We start from the raw sequence: 21326 nt of genomic DNA, 5'->3' as shown, positions 1-21326 counted from the left end.
GACAGCACTCACATCTCGTGATAATACGGCCCAAGGCAGCGTATAATGATTATACGTTGTTTCCCAGGGTGACCAAGAAGCGTGTGTCCGCTGTCATGGTAATCCTGAGACTTACACGCCTATTTAAAGACTAAAGAGGATAAGCGACTTGTGTGGGATTAATACACGGCTAGTCAATCACACTAATTAAACCCTTTCTCTGAGTTTTCTTGAAGACACACTAATTGTGTATTAGGATGGCAGAAATTCTTTTAGTCCACTGGCAACCAAAAGATGTAATTCCAAGATGTCTGTTTATAAATGTTTTAACCCAACATCTTTTTTAAATATATTGGATTCTGTTAAAAAATTTTGATTTTTCTAAATAAATATATTTAAAAATGTGTAAAAGTTTGCTAAAAACTTTTTTAAACATAACCCCTAAGTGTTGAATAACTACACACTACTAGGCTTTGTTCACTGTATAATGGAAGTGGTTGGTGTGTGTTACACCTCAATGTACTATAATGCAGAGACACCTGCGCTGTGGTCCATTGTGATGCTGACCCTGTTCAATACACTGAATGGGGGCAGAAATATGTGCAGGAATGCATTGTAGCAAAAATGTTGTAGCAACATTTTATTAGCTTAGTAATATAGGTAATATACAGTGTTTTTGCACACTTCTTCTTTGTTTCTTCATTATGGTAAACACTTTTATATTTCTTCCTTTTTATTTTGATAAACATGAAATACCGTATATCAATATTATTAATATTCAGCATTTATATAGCACCACTATATTACGTAGTCATGTCACTAACTGTCCCACAAAGGGGCTCAGAATCTAATGATTTATAGTCATATGTCTTTGAATACAATCACATTATACCTAATTATTATTATTAAACAGTATTTACATAGCACCAACATATTACGCAGTGCTGTACAAAGTCCATAGTCATATCACTAGCTGTCCCACAAAAGGGGCTCAGAATCTAATGTCTTATAGTCATATGTTTTTGAATACAACCACAATATACTTTATTATTATTATTATTATTATTATACAGTATTTACATAGCACCAACATAATATGCAGTGCTGTACAAAGTTCATAGTCATATCACTAGCTGTCCCTCCACAAGGCTCACAATCTAATGTCCCTATCATAGTCATATGTCTTTAATACAGTCTAAGGCCAATTTTAAGGAGAAGCTAATTAACCTAATGGCATGTTTTTGAAATGTGAGAGGAAACTGGAGTACCCGGAGGAAACCCATGCAGGGAGAACCTGCAAATTCCATGCAGATCGTGTCCTGGCTGAGATTCAATACATATATGTATTTCCAGGTAGTATGTAGAGCTTAGATATGTATCTGCCTATTCTTAGCCACTCTGGTGAAATAAGTTTTACCAAGCTCAGCAGCTCAAGCTTAAGTACACGTTGACCTTTTCTTGATCAGGGGGTGATTCATCCTCTTTCTGTTTGGCATCATCAGACTGGCTCATATGGAATTTCAATCAGAAAGGCAGATACAAGCATATGTGTAGGAAACAATAATTCAGAATGCATGAAAAAATCTTCCAGAATGGTGGAGCATTTTAACAAACAGCACCCAAAACAGAAGAGTATTCATTAACCTCCTTGCCGTTAAGCCCGACCTTCGTACGGGCTAAAAAAAGTTGCTCTTTTCGTTAAGCCCGAGATTTTCTGTACATTAAAATCCCCACTTACCCAGGTAAGTGGGGATTTTAATGTAGGGAAAATCTCGGTCCCCCTGTGCTCATCCATATATTCATTATATCTACTAGAACCCTATTCGGACATATTTCTGTAAGTTACAGGTCTACAATTTAAAAAAAAAATTTCATGAAAACCTGTAACACTTTTGGTACAGAAATCTAGACCTCAGTGTAACGTCCAGGTGGTTAATTGTTTTATTTTTGGTTTTATGAGAGAAATAAAAACTCCTTTTTGCAATGGAACTTTTCTGTGTAGTTGCATAAAGGGCGGCTTCTTTCTACAGCCCCCATGTGAACAGCAGCTGGCTTCCCATCCTCCTGGGGTATTGGAGTCCAATCGGTGGTTTTCAGTGACTGTCATCAGAATTTATGGTCACTTTGTGAAATTTCTGATTTTCCTAACAAGTGACGCCTGAGAAAAAATCCAGAATGACAGATCCCTGACCTGAAAACAATATGAAGCTGCAGTAAGAAGAGACCCCCTGTGTCATTACAGTAACATGGCCTGACTCTACATGTTCTTAGAAAGACCCCCCAAGGGTTCAGCATGGAGCCAATCCGCACATGTTTTCCATGTAGATGACCCTTTATAATTCAATGAGTGCCTTGTAAATTCTGCAGGGCACAAAATATGACGTAGATTTGCTTAGAATTCAGGCCAAGTTGTTATAATGTGCAATAATAGATAATCATACTCATTTTTGGATAGGGTTTGGATGAGGAAATAGTGAAAGAAACAGTCATAGGTTTCTGCTATATATTGTATGCAGGTGTATAGTCTCTACTGATATAAGCTATGTACATGCAAGAGATATTTGTTGCCTGAGACATTTGTATTTCATAGTCTGGGGCAAAAATGTGTACACCGGACCCCCGACATCATTTAGCAATTCATTGTGGTGGACCAAAAACAACCGACCAGGGAGGACCACTGTCATTTTCTATGGGGGCGGATGCAGCAGAGTGCCTCCCACTCTTCCTCTCCATAAAACTGAACAGCGCTCATCATTCCACTGGTTTTGAAAACGATTACATAAAGATCATTTCCTAGCTACAGAAAATTGACATTTATATGTAGCTTAAGGTCTTATTTACCACGAGGTGCTAAGGACCCATTTTGGTGTTGCAGTGCAGTGTTGGGACCTATTTACACTATACACAGTGCACTTTATTGCATGTATACAAGGGCTTTGAGACACATTGTGTTCACCTAACACACCTCACCACACACAATAGAGCAGGATTTCACAATCATGGTGTTGTGGAATCCTAGGGTTCTTCCAGAGTTGCTAGGGGTTCCTTGAGCAATGAACAATTTGTACCTTTCAGGTTATTTTAAGTCACACCAATGATCTTTTTGGCTATCTGTAACGGTGACTTTTCCCCCCCGGCCAGCAATATAAGAGGCATTCTTCCCACTGACCACCAATGCATTGATCAGACCACATCTGGAATATGCAGCCCAGTTTTGGGCACCAGTTCCCAAAAAGGACATTGTGGAATTGGAGAGAGTGCAGAGAAAGACAACTAAACTAATAAAAGGAATGGAGGATCTCAGCTATGAGGAGAGATTAGCTGAACTGAATCTATTCTCCCTTGGGAAGAGACGTAAAAGGGGGGATGTGATCATCCTGTATAACTATATAAATGGTCCATATAGAGAACTCTCTTCCCCATTATTCACTTTGAGATCATTACAAAGAACAAGAGGGCACTCTTTGCGTCTGGAGGAAAAGAAGTTTAAGCTCCGGATAAAGAAGGGATTCTTCACTGTAAGGTCTGTGAAAATGTGGAATCGGCTCCCTCAGGAAGTAGTTTTAGCAACTACTATAGATTGCTTTAAGAAAAACCTGGATGCTTTCTAGAGGCTCAGAATATAACTGGGGATTAGGGCTTTAAAGTAAAATAACAGAGACTGCCAATCCAGGGAACATCCAAATCCCTAATGGGATCTGGAAGGAATTTTTTCCTTGTTGAAGCAAATTGTACCAGGGTTTTTTTTTGCCTTCCTCTGGATTAGCTATGTCCATAGGGTTTTTTTTATCTGGGATATGTTTATTTCCCTAGTGATTGAACTTGATAGACTTTTGTCTTTTTTCAACATACTCAATGTAACTATGTAACCACAATAATTTACTTTGAGCTGTGAATATAGTAATTATAGCAGGAGTTCCCCAAAGACCTGATATTTATTTCAAGGGTTTACCCACAGTAAAAATGTTGAGAAAGGCTGCAAAACCCTACTAACTTTTTTCCCCAATCTGAGAAAAAACTGGCAACTCTGTGTGACCTTCAGCAGACATTTGTGCACAAAATCTTGATGTAAGATTTATAGCCAAAAGTCCATTTTGGATAGATCAGGTAATAAGAGAAGTTTTTCTTTTCCCTTTTAACTTTTGCCCACTCCATCCAAAACTTTTGTTTTTTTCCATTTTATTGTTTTTTTTTTCTGAAGCAGACAAATCCATTGTACAGTCCTTCCACACAGGGACATAAACCTTCGCGGACAATCACACGGACAATCCTTCATACGTGTCTTGCCCAGCAAGAATCCTAAATATGGCCCTGGCCCTGACCCGATGTGTCAATGACTGCCGAAAACACAGCTCATTGCGTAATACTAGTAGGTCAAGCTGGCTTTAGCCTGTCCAGACCAAATGCAGATTGCACGGTCATTCAAAGTATGTCTCAAGTATGTGCCAAAACTTTTTATTTTGGATAAAGTGGCCGATGGTTAAAACTGCTTTTTTTCATCTAGGCAGGTCCGCTCTCTTTGTGCTGTCACAGCACAGAAACTAAAGATAAATCCAAAATGTATTACCCCTAGGGATATTGTCTTCATTTCCCTTCTTTTAATATCTTTTTAATGTAAGGGAAAGTCCCTTTCAGACAAATGTTTCACTTTTGCAAGATTTCTCCTTTTTTCCTGTTCCGGTAGTGACCTAAAACTGTAGCAACAGAAACCTAACAGAGGTTGTAACCCTTTACCAATTTATCAAAAAAAAAAAAATTTCTTTTACTTAATTTTGAAACTAGACTAATTGAGATTAGATAAGCCTAGTTATTATTATTATAAATAAACAGGATTTATATAGCGTCAACATATTACGCAGCGCTGTACATTAAATAGCTTGAAACTATCATCCTATTCAATGGACCTATTGAACCCACAGCCAGGAACTTATAATATAGTTCTGTAGAATTATCTGTGGCTGTAATAAGTGGGCCTGGCCAGGAGATCCAAGACTTGCAGTGATTGGTGTAAAGCTATTGCATGGAGTATGTATCTATGAAGGTGAAGGGGCAAAAAGGATAAAAGTGATTATCTTTTAATATGCAGTTTATAATCTACGCACTATTTGTAAAAACAAAAAAAGAGAAGTATATCTAACTGTAAGATCTAAAAGTCTTCAATCACGACCACAAGAAGTTAATTTAAGGAGCAGAGCCGGATAATCCCCAGAGTCAGAGGTCGGAAGCCAAAATTAAACTCTTTTCCATGAGAGGAACATTCTGTTCTATGAAAATTCTTCTTCATTTTAAAGGAAAAGAAAGACAAGGTGATTGTTTTCTGCGTTTTTATTCTCATATATTATCTCACATCCATTCTCTGGGCTCCTCCTGTCTGTTTATTATTTAATAACTGCTCCCCCCAATTACCGATTTCTCCAAACCTTTTATGGAGATCTCAGCTGTGGATAAGTAATTTTCCCCAACAAATTCTCCTAAGAACAGATAAGACAGTGATGTTATTGTATTCTGTTCCAGACTGAGCAGAGACATGTGAATTTATTAGGTGGTGAGAGGTTTGTACAGTTCTAAAATGTTCAGACATAAAAACAAACCCATGTACTGCATTGTGCAGAAGAAAGGAAAGGCTTAAACTGTAACAAACATGGTAAATAGATAATAAATTATTATATCTATTTATATTATTATGATATTATAATAAATATGGAGGTTTATGTAAATTTGCTGCAGGAGAATTGCCACTGTTTACAGTCCTCACTTACATTGGGCAGTTCATGTGGATCAAACTTTATTCCTAAGGAAAACAAATGTTACTGTAACTGTTTAAAATGCATTAGCAGAAGTTGGGTTGCAATTCGTTTGTTGCTAACTTGCAAGACCCATTGGGGGACTCAGATGGGGTCCTCTCTCCCCATTTTTTTTTTTGGAGCTTCCACTCGTCGGGAAGGTTTGGAATGTGTCTGTTGGAATTGGCACTATTCATTAGGGTTGCATTCTGGGCTCTGTGCAGAGCAATCAAATTCTGTCACATCAAAGTATATTTTTTTTTATAAATCTGGCTTTGTGGGGGGAAAATCATACTGAAAAAAAAGAGGAAAAGAAAACGATCCTCCACCCAACTGCTTTGCTATGTCTATGTCATTATTTAACACCAAGTACTATATTCCCTAAAGTACTTAGGGCAGCTATAGTAGGATATAAGAAAGCTGTTTTTACCCTGCCTACACCAGCTTTAGGAGCTAGGAGATGGAATTAATCTTAGGGAATTCTGTATTTTTTTGTGCACCAATCCTTATCCCAATCTATTTTTTACCTCCCATATTGTTATTAAGTAGCTGCCTTTTTATTGTTATATATTGGTGCATGTATGAGAGGTCTTTTGATGCTTTTTGCAAGTCTGAGTTTCCATGGGGTATGCAGTACTCTAATATTACTCTGACACAGTCTGCACCAGTTACAGTAGCTGGGCACATCAGTCAGGCAGAGTGATTGGCACTGCTTGTGTTGCAATATGTCCAGTGCCTGGTGTGCAGAAGAATGGCAATAAAGAACAGATCTGGGGGGAAAACAATTTTAAATATGTGGCAGAGGATGAGCGATGACAAACAGTATAGAAGTACAGGTAGCCCCCGGGTTACATGCAAGTTAGGGACTGTATATTTGTTCTTATGTTGGATTTGTATGTAAGTCGGAACAGGTACATTATTTTAATAAGTAAAATAGGACAGATGTTTGTCTCAACATATTATTAGGTAGCATGGTGTCAGTTTCTGTAAAAACAATCCTCACTGTGAGTTAATCAAAAACAAAGCAAAAACTAAAAAAACACTTTATGGAGCTTAGACAATCATTAACTTCTGGAGCAAGCTGTGCTTTGATATGCAAAATGAAGAGTTTGTAGAACAGTAAAAGATTTCTTCTGCAGGTCTTGCAAACCATCCCCTCTGTCAAGCCTCCGTCCTGCACACAAATGAGCAGGGAAGGCCCGTTCGTATCTAGGAGTCGTCCATATGTCGGATGTCCTTACCTTGGGGACTACCTGTTCTATAGGTTGCAGGCTCTGCCTTTTTTTGCATCCTCCTACTGCTGCACCCCAAAGTCACTTCCTCAAATGCCCTCACTTGGTATCCAGTCATAGCTGTGCTGTGTGGTAAATGGAAGTTAGAGGTTGTATGTAATGTAAAAGGTTAGCAGGATTTACTTTTTGGCTCTTTGATCAGCTTGCAGCTCAAACATCCTCAGGATCAGTCATTGTCAGGGAAGCTGTTAATGCTACATGGACTTGTGGATATATGTGGTACATGTATATTTTGGACATGGACGTGTATAAATTTTGTATTCAAGGCACTTGGGCCTTGGCCAGAACAAATACATAACAGCTTCTAACATTTGTAAGGTGTTTGTATTGGCCCCAAGGTGCCCTAAGCTTTAAAAACATGGGAATTTCTGGTGTACATTCAGCAATACTACACTTCCATCTTGTGGCTAACCTTGGAATAACATGTTATTGTCCCACCAACTGTTTAGTTTGATCTACTATAAGCCACAACTGGATGGCATTCAGTTTGCAAAAATGTGTGTGTCATAAACAAGTGGCATGGGTTTTTGGAATAATTTTTTTTTTACCGTTCTATATCCTATTTTTTGCATTTAAATACTGCTGTTGGAACAACCACAATTGTCCATACATTGGAGAGCCCATGATGTATACCCAATCCTTAAATACACTCCAAGGGCTCCATTTATAAAACAGGGAATCTAGTGATTCCCTCAAACATTTCCTCGTGGAGAATAAACACATAGACTTGGACAATTCCCACCAGCGAATGTTTGGGGGAATGTCTGGCTCCCAGCATTTAAAAAATTGAAACAAAATAATTAATGGCTTTCCAAAAATAATTAACAATCCTTTTACAACTGCTCAACATCTAATTCACGGTATGTTACTGGTATACAGTATATGTTATCTACTTCATATGGTTAACTATAAGAACATTTTCTTACTGCTAAGGTTTGATGTTTTTATACTTGGACTTAGAAGCTCTGATTACAAGAAGCACTTTGATTTCAGCCTCCAAGTTTTAGGTTTACAATAGAGTAATCATGCTTCCAATGCATTAAAAAGCGCAGGGTGAGATTATTTCAAAACTGCAAATGCAGAAAACCCCCCAAGCAGCATTGAAACATCTTGGAGCCCTGGACATCACTGGCACACCTCCTGAGTTTGATTTATCAATGCTATAGAGATTGGCACTGATGTATTTACATAGTTACTGTCTTATGCAGCATTGAAGTCTGCTAACAATGAAGAGGAAGGTCCATGGGTCAGCATTTGAAGAAGCCCAGAAATGAGATATATGTAATGAAAAAAACGTATGTATGGTATGTATATATATATATATATATATATATATATATATATACCCAGAACCTAGATTTGTTTTCTAGAGACTAGGAAATTATCAATTATTTTAGTCAGGAAACACTAAAAATAATAGTAATTCTTTACTTATTCATGCTACCCCACATCCAAAGACAAACAAATATAAGGGAACTCCTCTGGGCAGGGTCCTCTCCTCCTCCTGTGTCACTGTCTGTCATTTGCAACCCCTATTTATTGTACAGTGCTGCATAATATGATGGTGCTATATAAATCATATTATTAATAATAATAATAATAATGATAATAATAATAAGGGGAATAATGAGGAATACTCCCAAAAGAGTCTCCATAAAAAAAGTATAGAAGGTCCAAAGGACAAACAATGGCCGGTAAATGTGGATTTATTCTCTGCTGGATAACTGCCTGAAGTCTGTAGTACTCTTCCAGTGTGTGTTGCAATGCACAGTGATACCAATCTAACATGGTATCTGTAGTTGAAGGTGCAGGTGCTTGGGTTGCCTATAAGTAAAGCACAGAAAGCAGTGACCAACACATGAAACTGCATTGTATGTTTTCCTGCAGGGTAGCTGGAGTTATGATTTCTAATAGAGGCTGATGAGAAGACATGGTTATTTTCCAATTTTCCTTTAAATAAGGGACGGCTGGAGACTTCACCTATCTCTCTAAAATTCATGGAATGAGGCACCCTTTATATTGGATAAAGTCTCAAATGCTAAGACTACAGATCTCCAAGGGACTTGGAGATGGATAGGACAAGGGACTTAGATGGATATAACTATCTGTATGATTTCCTTGCCAAATATATAACGTGGGGGCCTACTAATGCAATGTAGTTTGAACCCCAAGGTAAAATGTTCAATCGTATAGAAATGAGCACCAAAAAATGTACTGGAAACAAAGCTTTCCCTACAAAGATCACATGGAATGCTCTCCTATACTTCTTACAGTCCCCCTATGCCACTATCATGTGCTGTGGAGATGTTCAGGCCGGTGAGAGGAACCACCAAGTACAGTGGTAAACCAGAAAATGAACACTCCTGGCATGGGGAGTTTTTGAGTCTGTGCTTCCTCTGTACTACAGAGCAGATCTAAGGTGCAGTCTGCAGAAGATTTGAGAATTTAGGATCCTTTCAAGAAGCCAGTGGTAACACAAGCAATCTGTTTGGGTGAAATGAGTTAAATGTGGGGATCTTTATACATTTCTGTATTTATCTCCTATTACATTTTACATATACAACCTATGTTTGATGAGTAGGGAGTGACAATGGGGAACTGGTATGAAAAAAAATCAATTTATTCTCTGCATCCAGTCATATTTACACACATACAAGTCACCATTACCTATTAACACATGAACCATTTGTCCCTAATACTTGAGATCTTTATTCCTCTGTGAACAAGATTTGGGGAAAGAATGGAATGAGTAAAATATAACAACAGCCAAACCATCCGTTTCTGGTGAATTTGAGTATTGAAAATAGAACAAATCCGCATCAAGAAAAAAAAAAAAAACCATGGTTGATCCCATGATACTTTGCTGAAAACAAAAAAATACCAGATTTAAGGAAACGTTCAATCTATACAACTTTTAATAATATACAAAAACATACATTGAAAGTAGAGCGTTTCCCATCCCCGCTGGTATTACCTCGAGTTCTAATTTAATCTCCTTCCCGTTTTCCTCATTAATTTGTACAACAGAATTTCTTTATTTGGGAATATTTAAAATAATTTTCTGTTCTAAGGAAGAAAGATGTTTTCATTGTTAGTAGGCCGAATCATTAAGGAAGGTTTTATATCTGTTGCACTTCTTATATACAATCTAATGCTGCTTTTACTGTTACAACCGCTCTGTTTGCAGAGAGAACTCCATCATGTTTGGTATTGTTCTCCAGATCAGGCACAGCTGAGGTAACTGCATTAAAATAATATCCTACTGGGAGTAACACAGGGGCTGCCATTAGTATCTTCACAATGAACATTCTAGTTACCTGGCTCGTCTCTGGTTTTAATGTTTGGTGACACGTATCAATTATGGAGCTGGTGAAGTCAGAAATCCTGAACTTTTTTTTTTTTATGTGATCAAGGCCAGCCCTGTGTTTTTCCCAAGAAAAGATTTCCTTTACCTTAAATGCTACAAGGTTTTTTTGTGTTCAACATCAAATATGTACTACCTTACAAGTCCAATGGGTCCAGAAGTAATGAAGTAATACATTTAAGGAGAACCGTTTAGGGCACACAATGCTGGGTGCGGCAACACAAATTTTTCATATGCCGTAGCACATGTGTTAGGCAGCCTTTCAATAAAGGTTGCAATGAAGTATGTGTATAAGTAGTATATATGCATTGTAGTGCCAAAATAAATGAAATTGTAGTACAACACCACAAAGTACCACAATGCTGGTTGTATTAACAGGACCTTATGTTGGCTGTTAGCTGTGAAAGGTGAGGCTTCCTTCAATGTTGGAAACAGTGCTAGTTCTGGAAACATTGTATCCTGTCTCAGGTTATTACACAAACAGAACACACAAAAGTAGCTTTCAGGTCTGGATAAAAATCCTTGGCTGTGGCAGATGTCATCTGCCTGACTTTTCTTTACAGATTCCCATTGCAAAGCATAGCTGAATAGACATGCTTTTAAACATTGCTAAATATTAATCAAAACCAGAGACAGGCTCTGTGTTCATATTGATGGCATCAGTTTGACATTTGTGAAATGATTTCGAACTACCAGGTTCATTTGATTTACAGTAGATCACCACATGACCGGTCAGTTGACCTGCTTTGACCAGGTTTGCGTTTTTATAGACTTGAGGCGAACAAAAGCCAGTACTTGTTTGATCCTTTGATTTGGAAGGGGACCAACTCTGCCCCTCTTGAGTATACATAACAAAAAGTGAAAACCAAAGGGGAAGGGGATAAGGGCTTGCTTTTAATAAACTCTTTACAATACTCAAGTGGCAAACTTAGAGTTCAGCTATAAATACTTCATTTTGGTTTTGTGGACTTGTTCTTTTTTTGCATAATATAGCACATACATAAATGTGGTATAAAATCAGATTTATATTTATAAATATATATCTATATACAAGGAGGTTTCTGTCCAGGCTCATGGGATCCTCAACAACTGGACAGAAGACAAGACATATCAATTTAAGTTTTGAAACAAGAACCTGACTGACTCTCTGTACAGTAATTTAGAACTAGCTGCCTTTTCCCACCACTGAGCTTACTCAGTGTGACAGTGCAAGTGATAAGTAGCAGATCAAAACATGATTAGACTACAAAAACTAAAATCTAAATGGCAGATATTGATTACTGCGCTTTGCACCATCTCGCTGAACAAGTCTGCCTGTGTGCTCTTTACTGACATGCACCACATACAAAGCTTTGCCATGTTGGAAATCACACAGCATAAAACAGGTGTAAGAAGACTCACATGGAGGTTGGTATTTCCAAATCCCGAGTTGCATGATGACATAAGCAGTAAGGACAATTCAATTCGTCCTTACTGCCTCTAAACTAGAGGAGTCTCAGGAGTTTTGGAATAAGACCTTTCATCTAAGGTTCTTCTACTGGCAATTTTACTTCATGTCAAGTCCACTGTATCTGTGCTGTCCTTGGAATTACATTGTATATAGAAGAATATATATATATATATATATATATATATATATATATATACACACATACACACACACACACACATATGGGGGATGTATGTTTACAAAGAAAACATTAAAATAATATACAAATAGACAGCTTAGGTCACTACACAAGACAAATACTCATTAAAAACAGATTGCAAAGCTGTTACATTTTTCTCTTCGGTTTATATACAGGAAGGATTGACATGACCAATAATGGGGTATCAAAATAAAAAAAAAAAAAAAAAATAACAAGTTATATATAAGTTATAAACACTCTGTATGTGGATATCACTGTAAGAATGGAGATGCTGTGGGATCAAATCCTTTAAAAACATCCTTAAGTGAGCCAGCGTCCTGTTCAGAGTCCTGTGTTGGGCTGTTTCCAGCAAAGGGGCTTCCGCTGCCAGTCTTGGCTTGCTTGACCAAACCGTAGACAGATGGCACCGGTAAGTTGTGAACAGCGGCCTGGCTGTTATCTGAGGCAGCTGCAGTTTTCGCACGCGGCCTGTTGTAACTGTTGTAGCGGTCAGTGGCAGTATCTGAATTGGTTTTGTCTGCTTCTGGTTGGTCCAGGGCAGACTTACGAACAAAAAGGGGCTCTTTTGGTTTATTGGCAGTTTTGCTGTCTGAACCCTTAGAGGATGTCTCGTTAGAAGTGGTATCAGCTGAAGTCTTGTTCCCTGTCCGAGGGTCATACAAACTAATAGAGCTGAGAACATTACTTTGGCCACTGGGTTTACTCACCCCCCCTGCAGTTAGCAGACGGGGGTCATAGGGAGCAATGGTTGTTGTGCTCTCAGCAGGAGGTATTATGGGAAGGGGCTGTGTGGGTTCTGGTGGCCGTGCAGGCAGCACAGGTTCTGTGGATTTTTGAAGGCGTGGGTCAGCGGGAGGCTTTCGCATTCGAGGATCAGTGGGTTTTTCAGCTGGTGCTGACGCAGTACTAGAGGCAGCATTGACAGTTTTTAGAATCCTAGAAAGAAGTTCAAAATCAGGCAGGCTAGGATTTGATGCAGGTGCATCAGAAGCCGCTGCTCGCTGACGTGGGTCATGGGATGTTGAGGTGGGTGGACGGTTAAGTCTGGAATCAAGGCCTTGCATAGACTGTAGTGCAGGAGGCACTGGGATCAAGTCCTGTTTAGGAATGGGCAGTGGGATAAGGTCCTCAGGACTCCATAAAACGGTCCTGGCAAAGCTTGGTTTGTTTAAACTTAAGTCTTTTTTGATGTGGCTGAACTGCTGAAGTTGGCTTCTTGGGTCTCTTATTGTATGACCAGGAAGAGGATCAAGGGGGATGTTGACAGTTTTTTCCCTTAGGACTCTCTCACCTTCTTCTTCATCTCCAGTAGTTTTATTTACTGGAGAGTCTTGTTTGGAAGACTGGGCTGTGTGTCGAGCCAATCTGGGGTCACTTGGCCCTTTGTCAGATGAAGAAGGGGTTTCTGGATTTCGGGAAAGTCGAGGATCACGAGAAATACGAGGATCAGTAGGACGGCTGGATGGGGCTGGTGAACTTTTTTGCAGACGTGGGTCAACTTGTCCCCCTGTACCCCCATCTCGGGCAGGGGCCTGTGGAGAAGGCCGGTTAGATGACTGCTGCCGTAATGTTTTCAGTATTGAAGTCACACTGCTCCCTCCTTCTTCCTCATCACTGGAGTACCAATTTCCAGGATCACCTGAAAATGTACATAATGCTTAAAAATGTATCCCTCCTTCTGCAAGATTCTTAGTATTGTACTTACTGTCATATATCCTACTAACTTTAAATATTATGCTAGAGGGAAAAATGGAGGCCCTCTACATGCAGAACAAAAACCTGCTGCTAGAATCACGCACGTCATCAGCAAATCATTTCAGTAGGACTAATTAAGTAGCTAAGAATATATTATTTAAATGACAACAAAAACAATATTTTTGAATGAAATCTTGAAAATAAATTTAAAAAAAACTTAACCTAATTCTAACAACTATTTAAGATGTATAGATCGAGTACTGTGTTAAGTTTAATATAACAAAGTACTGTCTTCTTCATGTCTGTCCACCAGATTTCTGTTTTCATAATCTAACAAGCAGCAGAAGGTTTAACAACTTAAATTTGGTTGCTAGAATTCTTTTCCATTTACACACAAAGATCTTTGTTATAATGCATTTGTATAATTAAGGTAAATCACCTTCTTCGTTATCTCTGTCCTGTTGGGTGCCCCCTGCCATCCTTCTTGCTCGCTCCTCTTCTTCTTGCTGTTTCTGCTGAATACGCAAATACAAAGCTCGCTGTGCAGAGGGCAAGAAGTCTGTGATGTTTCCTTTGTTGAAAGGTGGCTGTGCGTCCATATTTCCAGGGTCTTCTTCCGGAAGATGCTCATGATATCCATGAGGATCTTCTGGCATCCCTCCATAGTCGTTATAGGCACCTAGTTAAAAAATAATAAATAAAATAGTTTTGTGTAGGATAAGTTATGTTCCACTTCCTAATGAGAAAATAAAACAAATTCGTAGAGCAGAGTAAAAGAGAACTCATTCCACATTACAGTGTTAGTGGCAGATATATATGATGATGATTATCATAAAATCAAAAAACAATGGATAATATATTAGTGCTACTTCTTTGGTGTACTAATTTATATAATATTTTGAAGGATTATTATCCGAATCACAGTGGGATAGAGAATTTAACAAATGCATGGCTACAAAAAGCACTGGCTAAAAAAACTTGGTTGTACTTGTTTTCATATAGTATATCTATATTGATCCCTCCAATGTGACCCTCTGAATTCTCTAAAACACAATATCACAAAGACTGCTGTGAAACTTTAGGACCACTTCGTTGTTCATGTAGTTACATTAGATATGTTGCTCAAGTACAACTTAACAACAAAAAAGGAGGCTATGGTTGCATTATTTTGAAAGACAACTTAATGCACTCCTCCAAATTTTTACCAGGGTCACACAATTTAGATTTAGAGCAGTTCTTTACTCCGTAGTATTCCTGTACTCAGCATCAGAAGTCCTTGCTACGCAAACAATGGTGCCAAAGGATATAATAACATCACTTTGCCATGTATACCTACAAATAATGAAGATATTTCATCGACTTTTAAAGCGTATCACACTTTAATAACAATGGATTTTGCTAAAAATGAATACTTTGTATTGCCACACAAGCATGGAGACAAAATAAAAACATAATTACCTTCATCTCCTATCATGTCGGGTCTCATCTCCATATTTGGTTCTGGATAATATTCACCATAGAAATCTGGGCCTGGTGGACCATCACCCATCATATCTGGTCCATCCTCAGGACCATAGGGCATCATAGGTGGGCCTTCCTCCATATCCATATCATGGTGCATTGGCCCTTGAGGACCCATAGGTCCGGGAGGCCCAGGAAACCTTGGTGGGGGTGGCCCTGGGGGTCCTCCTGGTGGACCAGGCGGTCTAAAAAGAATAAAAAAAAGCCACAAAATGCTTTAGTCAATAGGAACTACAAATACAAATTAAAAACAGCTCATGTGAGCAATATATTACCTGACACCCAATTTATGAGCCAAATGGGCAGTGGGCCGCACCACAATTTCAAACAGAGACGGTATTTTACGATGGCACATCTGTGGATCCATCGGCCCAGATCCAGACAATGGACTGTCTTGCATTATTTCCATTGGAGGCCCCCCTGGGGGGCTTCCAAGCATTGGTCCTCCATCTTGCATTGGAGGCATTGGACCTCCCTCACAGGGATGCATGGGGCCTCCTTGATATGGGGGCAATGGTCCATCTGGTGGTAATGGCTCTCTGGGCCCAGGAATCATGGGGTGCATTGGGCCACCAGGCATTGGTCCCCCAGGAACTGGAATACTTGGCATTGGCTCTCCATGCATTTGACCTCCTGATATATGTCCTCCTGGCAATGGACGGCCACTAGGAGTTGGACCTCCTGGACCCCCATGAATAGGTCCCCCCAAAACAGGTCCTTCAGGCACCAGCCCTGGACCTCCAGACATGATTTCTTCTTCCATAGGACTTTCAGGTCCATGCATGTCGGAACCTGGCAATGGTCCACTTGGAACAGGACCACCAGGGAGTTGTGGAGCAGGAATTGATGAACCAGATATTATTGGCACAGCAGGTGGGGGTGATGCTGGATCACATGGTCCTGTATTATTAGACGGTCCTGATGGTGCTGAAGGTGTAGGTAGCAGCCCAACACCAGGTGGGGGTTTAGGCAAAGGATTTATTCCTTGTTTTTTCAATTCTTCTACATCCTTTTCATCTTCAGCTCCAGCTTCTGCATCTTCTGCCAATAACTAAAGAGAAAGTATACATACAGGTCAATAAAAATTGACATCAAAAGTAAAGTAAATATAATTAAAATGTGGAGAATGTTTTTACACAGGTATGGCAAAAAATCAACTTTATTTTTTTTAACATGATGTAAGCAAACTCATGCTCAACGCACATGACAAAAGTAATTGACATGCTTGTCATGTGTGCTGCCATGTAATATATATCAGTCTTTAAAAGAGTAACTCTTTACTTAGTACCTTATCAAGCAACTCCTGGGTCTCTTCTGTTAGTTCCTCATGGGAGAACATGCACTCCTCACCATTGACGCAGCTGCCTGTAGTGTGATAAAGCTTACAAGGGAAATCACGTAAGAATGGTTAAGGAAAACCAACTAATTACATGGAAAATTCATACTGATAAGTAACAATACTTTTTGTAACAACTCAGTTTTAATTCAGTTAGGAACTAACTATTCACTTACCATGAATGTGTGTGTTATATAAAAGATCAATTCTATAAAATGTTTTAAAAAAGATCAGAGAGATGAATGTAGGTTGAAATGCTGGTTTCTGTAACTTTGAACACAGAACTATAGCTTCAATCCTGTCCCTGCAATGCTTCTTTACAAAACTTCAATTTATTATTTCAATGCTGTTCTGGAGACTAGTAGATCGTTTTACAAACAAAAGCGTTACTCAGAACAGCATGCATTGGTTAAGACCCTCAGGACTTCCATGCCTAATAAATATATATATATATATATATATCCATCCAGCTGCGCAAGCGCATTAAAACATCTTCAAAGGATATTGTGCATGTATGGGCAACTGTCAGCTCTGGCACAGTAACCTGTGACATAGAACTTGCACAGTCCACGGCGCCTTGGAACTTCGACATCATGGCTGAAATTACAGTGCTCCCCCTGCAAAAAAAAAGCAAAAAGCAGGCTCAGCGATATATTAATAAACATGCTAAATGACTGTACAAAAGCTTTAGGCAGGTGTGAAAAAATGCAGTAAACTAAACTGCTTTCACAAATACAAAAGTTTTTAGTATATTTTTCCATTGTCAATGCAAAGTGAATGAAAAGAAATCAAAATTAAATCAATATTTGGTGTGACCACGCGTTGCCTTAAAAACGTCATCACTTTTTCCAGGTACACTACGAACCATAACAATCAAACAGAAGTGAACGAGCAAAGATTTAAAGAAATAATTTATTTTTACCCAGGTACAACGACCCTCCACAAAATATCTGCAGATGACTTTCCCTTTCTTGTCTGCTCGACGGTACGGTTTTTCATAGTCATTTCGGTACTTCCCTCCATCCTGGGCAAAACATTAGCATACGTTAGTGCGAAAAATTGTTACTGTGGTATTTTGTATTATTGGTTCGGGAATTAACCACTAGTTTCAGAAGTCATGACAGTGATGTCCTGGGTGGTTAAACATGACAATTTGTAAAATGTGTGCCAACCCTCACTATATATATATATATTACACTTTGAACTAGAAAGATTGCGGAAATAACTTACTCCCTCCTCCTCATAATATTCATCATCTTCATTTGTTCCTCTGCCTCGCCCTCGACCCATGGGTTTAAATCCCCTGCAACGGAGACCTCGGCCACGACCCCTATGAAACACTAAAAGGAAGAAATAGAAGTGAAATTAAATCCATGTTTGTTGTATCTTTTATTATTGCTTATCTCGATAGAGAGTAAACTGACCTCTACCTCTGCCTTCCTTAGACCTGCGATATTGGTTCAGCTCTTTTGAGTAATCATCATATTCTTCATCTCCCATCATTTCCTCCTCTCCATACTGTATAAAACAAAGGAAAGCAGTATGTTAAAAATAAATAAAAAGAATATTATCTTCAAAATGTAATACAACTATTCCAAATATCAGCTAATGCACTTAAAGTGGAACTAAAGTCCCACTTTGAATGATTCAGGTAGGTGGTTATTGAAGAAAGGGGCAGGTGATGCCCCTTCTGCAATACCACATCATTCCTGCCTGATCATGTTGGGAATATGTGAAAAAAACTGGGCTGTGCATGTGCAGCGTCAACTTTGGTTGCCAGGAAAACCCGACATTCTTGGCTTCCCTTGCACATGCCATAGATTGATAAACATCCCCCCAGCACAAACAATCAAGACAGCCGAAGATCAATGCAGGGCAGATGGAAAGATGGCAGAGCCCAGTGAGGCAGGGCAGATGGAAAGATGGCAGAGCCCAGTGAGGCAGCACAGATATGAAGTGATGCATGGTTCAGTTCTGCTTTAACAGAGTTGTATATCTAAAAATCTATCTAATCAAACATGCACAGACACAATAAGTACCTCCATCTCTTCCTCATACGGTTCATCATCCTCTTGCTCTTCTCCAGAGAATCCTCTTCCTCTACCTCTAGCCCTGTAAACTCCCCTTCCCCTCATCATGCCTCTTCCACGTCCTCTTATTAATTTTCCCCGTCCTCGCATTCCTGTGAAGGTAGAAATCATTAGATCACATATTGCTGTAAAGCAGTTTACAATGTCAGAATTGTAAGAATTTTCCTATTCCTCCAACTTCACATGGACAGGACCTTAGGAGGACATCTAATTGGGCCAAGGAACAAGGTAGTGGTAAGATTACACTTAGTTACTGGTCAGGTTAGCATTAGAATCAGACTAGGGTAGCATGGGAGGTTAGTATTAGGCAGTGGCATAAGGTTTAGGGACAACAGGGCAGCAATTTTCATGTTCAGAGCAGCAAAGCTGGTATCTTTGATGATGCAAGCAAGTGCATTATCACAGATTAAAATCTTTCTGCCAGATCACAACAAAGTAAACCTGAGTTCTGTAATTTGTCCATGATTGTTGGAATATAGCAAAACACATTTACTCCTAATAATACCTTCCAAGATAAATGGAATTGATATTTAACTTCCATTGGTATATGTATAGGTGCCTAAAAAATTCCTAAAACACAATATTACACACCATACAGAGGACATAAAATAATGAAATAAAAAATGCTTAATCCAGTTTACTTTAAATAGTAAAAAAATACAGGTAATTTAAAAAAGTATATTTAGTATATATAGTAAAAAGTATATTTTACGGAGAAATCTGAGACGATATTAATCCATACCTCTGCCACGATGACTGCCCTCTTTTGCCCTTCGGTATTGATTCAGTTCCTTGGCAAAATCATCATACTCTTCTGAGGCCATCTCATCTCCCTCATCCCCTTCATAATCCCCATACTGTTCATTTTCATAATCCTCGTACATGCCATAGTTCTTACTATCCATTTTTGGGTAGCCCTTCTTAGAAGGAGGCGGTGGAGGAGGGTATTGTGAATGTGGCTATAAGGAAAATGTAAGAAAGGCAGGGTAAACATATTTTTTTTTTTTTAAACTACAAATTATTTTAGGTATCAAACCAACAAAAAATAAACATCTCCAGTGGTGGATAGGACTATTTAATATCTCACACTGGCTTTGCTATTTAATATGCATGAATTATATAAACTGAACAGGTTGTAGACATTGAAAAATATACAAATTCCTAACGAGCATTAAAGGGGCTTTATAAGAAGACCTGTAGCTAATGGAACTTTTAAACAATTAATTTATATATTTCACAGCAGAAACACTTTTATCAACCATACTTACCCTGTTCCGCCTTCCAGCAGCCTTCCAACCTTTTAATAGGATGAATTGCTTTTACAGGAGCTGCAGCTAATCAGGATGGTGCCGGGCTGTTATAAAGCTCAGTTATGGTTTATTATGAATATGCAAATACTTGATTGTCCATTGCCTGGCCAATAGGTCACTATAATCACTGCTATGCTAGAGGTGATACAAGCCCAGCAGGAAGTGTTCTTGGGCAGCATTTAACATTAGTTAGTGACCAGAACCCTGTACAATGCCACACAGCATCAAACATTATTTTTGTAAAGATGCTCTTTTATGTACAATTTTTGCAACAAATAAAAAAAAACATTATTGAAAAGGTTATGTTGGAGTGAGGGTATAGGGAACTAGCCAGAACTAACCATTTTTTATTTTGGCCACTTACTGGAGGGTATGGTGGGCTGTAATCACGGTATTTTCGATGGCTCTTCTCACTGGGACTGTAGTCTGAATCATCACTATAGTCAGAAAAGTCTTCACTGGATGATGCATGGCGCTAAATATTGAAAAAAAAGGGGTTAGTTTTATGGTTTCCAAAGCACTGGGCCACACAAATAGACAACAAAGGGTAACAGTCTAATCTTTGCCTTCTAGCCTGATTTATATATGTTGTTTTATCTGAAACCTATAGTTTGATATATTTGTGAGTTTTTGTAGTTCTAAGCACTTGCTCACTATTCATTTGGACCTTAAATGTGTATAACATGTACTAAGCCATCCAAAAAGGAATGAGCCCTTGCGTTTGAGTTACTGGTCTAAAGCTACGTACACACGAGAATCTGGCGTGTACAGCCCGCGACGTTCAACGTCCATGGATCCGTCCTGGCAGATCTACGGACGATGAATGACGAGCGATCCTATTGCAAGGGTCTTTTCAAAGAGCAGAGCAGTGCTGTATGTACAGCACTCATTCATGCATCGTGCGGTTCTTATCGTTGGAAAGGATCATAAAAGATCCTTTCCAACGACAAGAATTGCATGTGTGTACGTGGCTTTACTTTGGATGTAAAGTACAGCTGTTTAAGCAAAAGTTGTATTTATTGATACATGCTTTTTGCAGCATTCTCCAGTAAACTCAAGGTGGATGGCATGGGCTCACAGGAAGATAGATAATGCTGGATGACATTCAATTCAGAATAGGAGTTGTACTGTATGTTGGAGTACTATGAACAGGCAAGTTTAGCAGATAATGTCACCAGCTAAATTATATTCATGTCACGGCAAAGTAATTGTCAGATAAACAGACTGAAAGGGCACAGGATTGCATGCATTTACTAAAGTAGAAAGTGCCTTTGCTTGGATGATCATTGCTTCTACTTGCATTTATC

At 38.8% G+C, this 21326-nt stretch overlaps 1 protein-coding gene across 1 annotated transcript in view; it reads right to left on the bottom strand.

Annotated features, from left to right (window-relative positions):
• Positions 1-9947: 9947 nt before the first annotated feature.
• Positions 9948-21326, bottom strand: part of ZC3H4 (zinc finger CCCH-type containing 4) — a gene marked incomplete in the record, with an annotated part of 21767 nt that continues 10388 nt past the window's right edge. Inside the window, 12 exon segments of the mRNA XM_072431133.1 lie at positions 9948-13706; positions 14202-14441; positions 15221-15468; positions 15559-16334; positions 16572-16681; positions 17125-17236; positions 17542-17643; positions 17850-17959; positions 18044-18137; positions 18659-18801; positions 19452-19668; positions 20384-20494. Coding sequence (XP_072287234.1) covers positions 12319-13706; positions 14202-14441; positions 15221-15468; positions 15559-16334; positions 16572-16681; positions 17125-17236; positions 17542-17643; positions 17850-17959; positions 18044-18137; positions 18659-18801; positions 19452-19668; positions 20384-20494 — 3651 coding nt within the window.

Source organism: Pyxicephalus adspersus, chromosome Z (genome assembly GCF_032062135.1).
Source record: "Pyxicephalus adspersus chromosome Z, UCB_Pads_2.0, whole genome shotgun sequence".
In the NCBI taxonomy this organism is placed as follows: Eukaryota; Metazoa; Chordata; class Amphibia; order Anura; family Pyxicephalidae; genus Pyxicephalus; species Pyxicephalus adspersus.
This window is presented reverse-complemented; position numbering and strand designations above follow the sequence as displayed.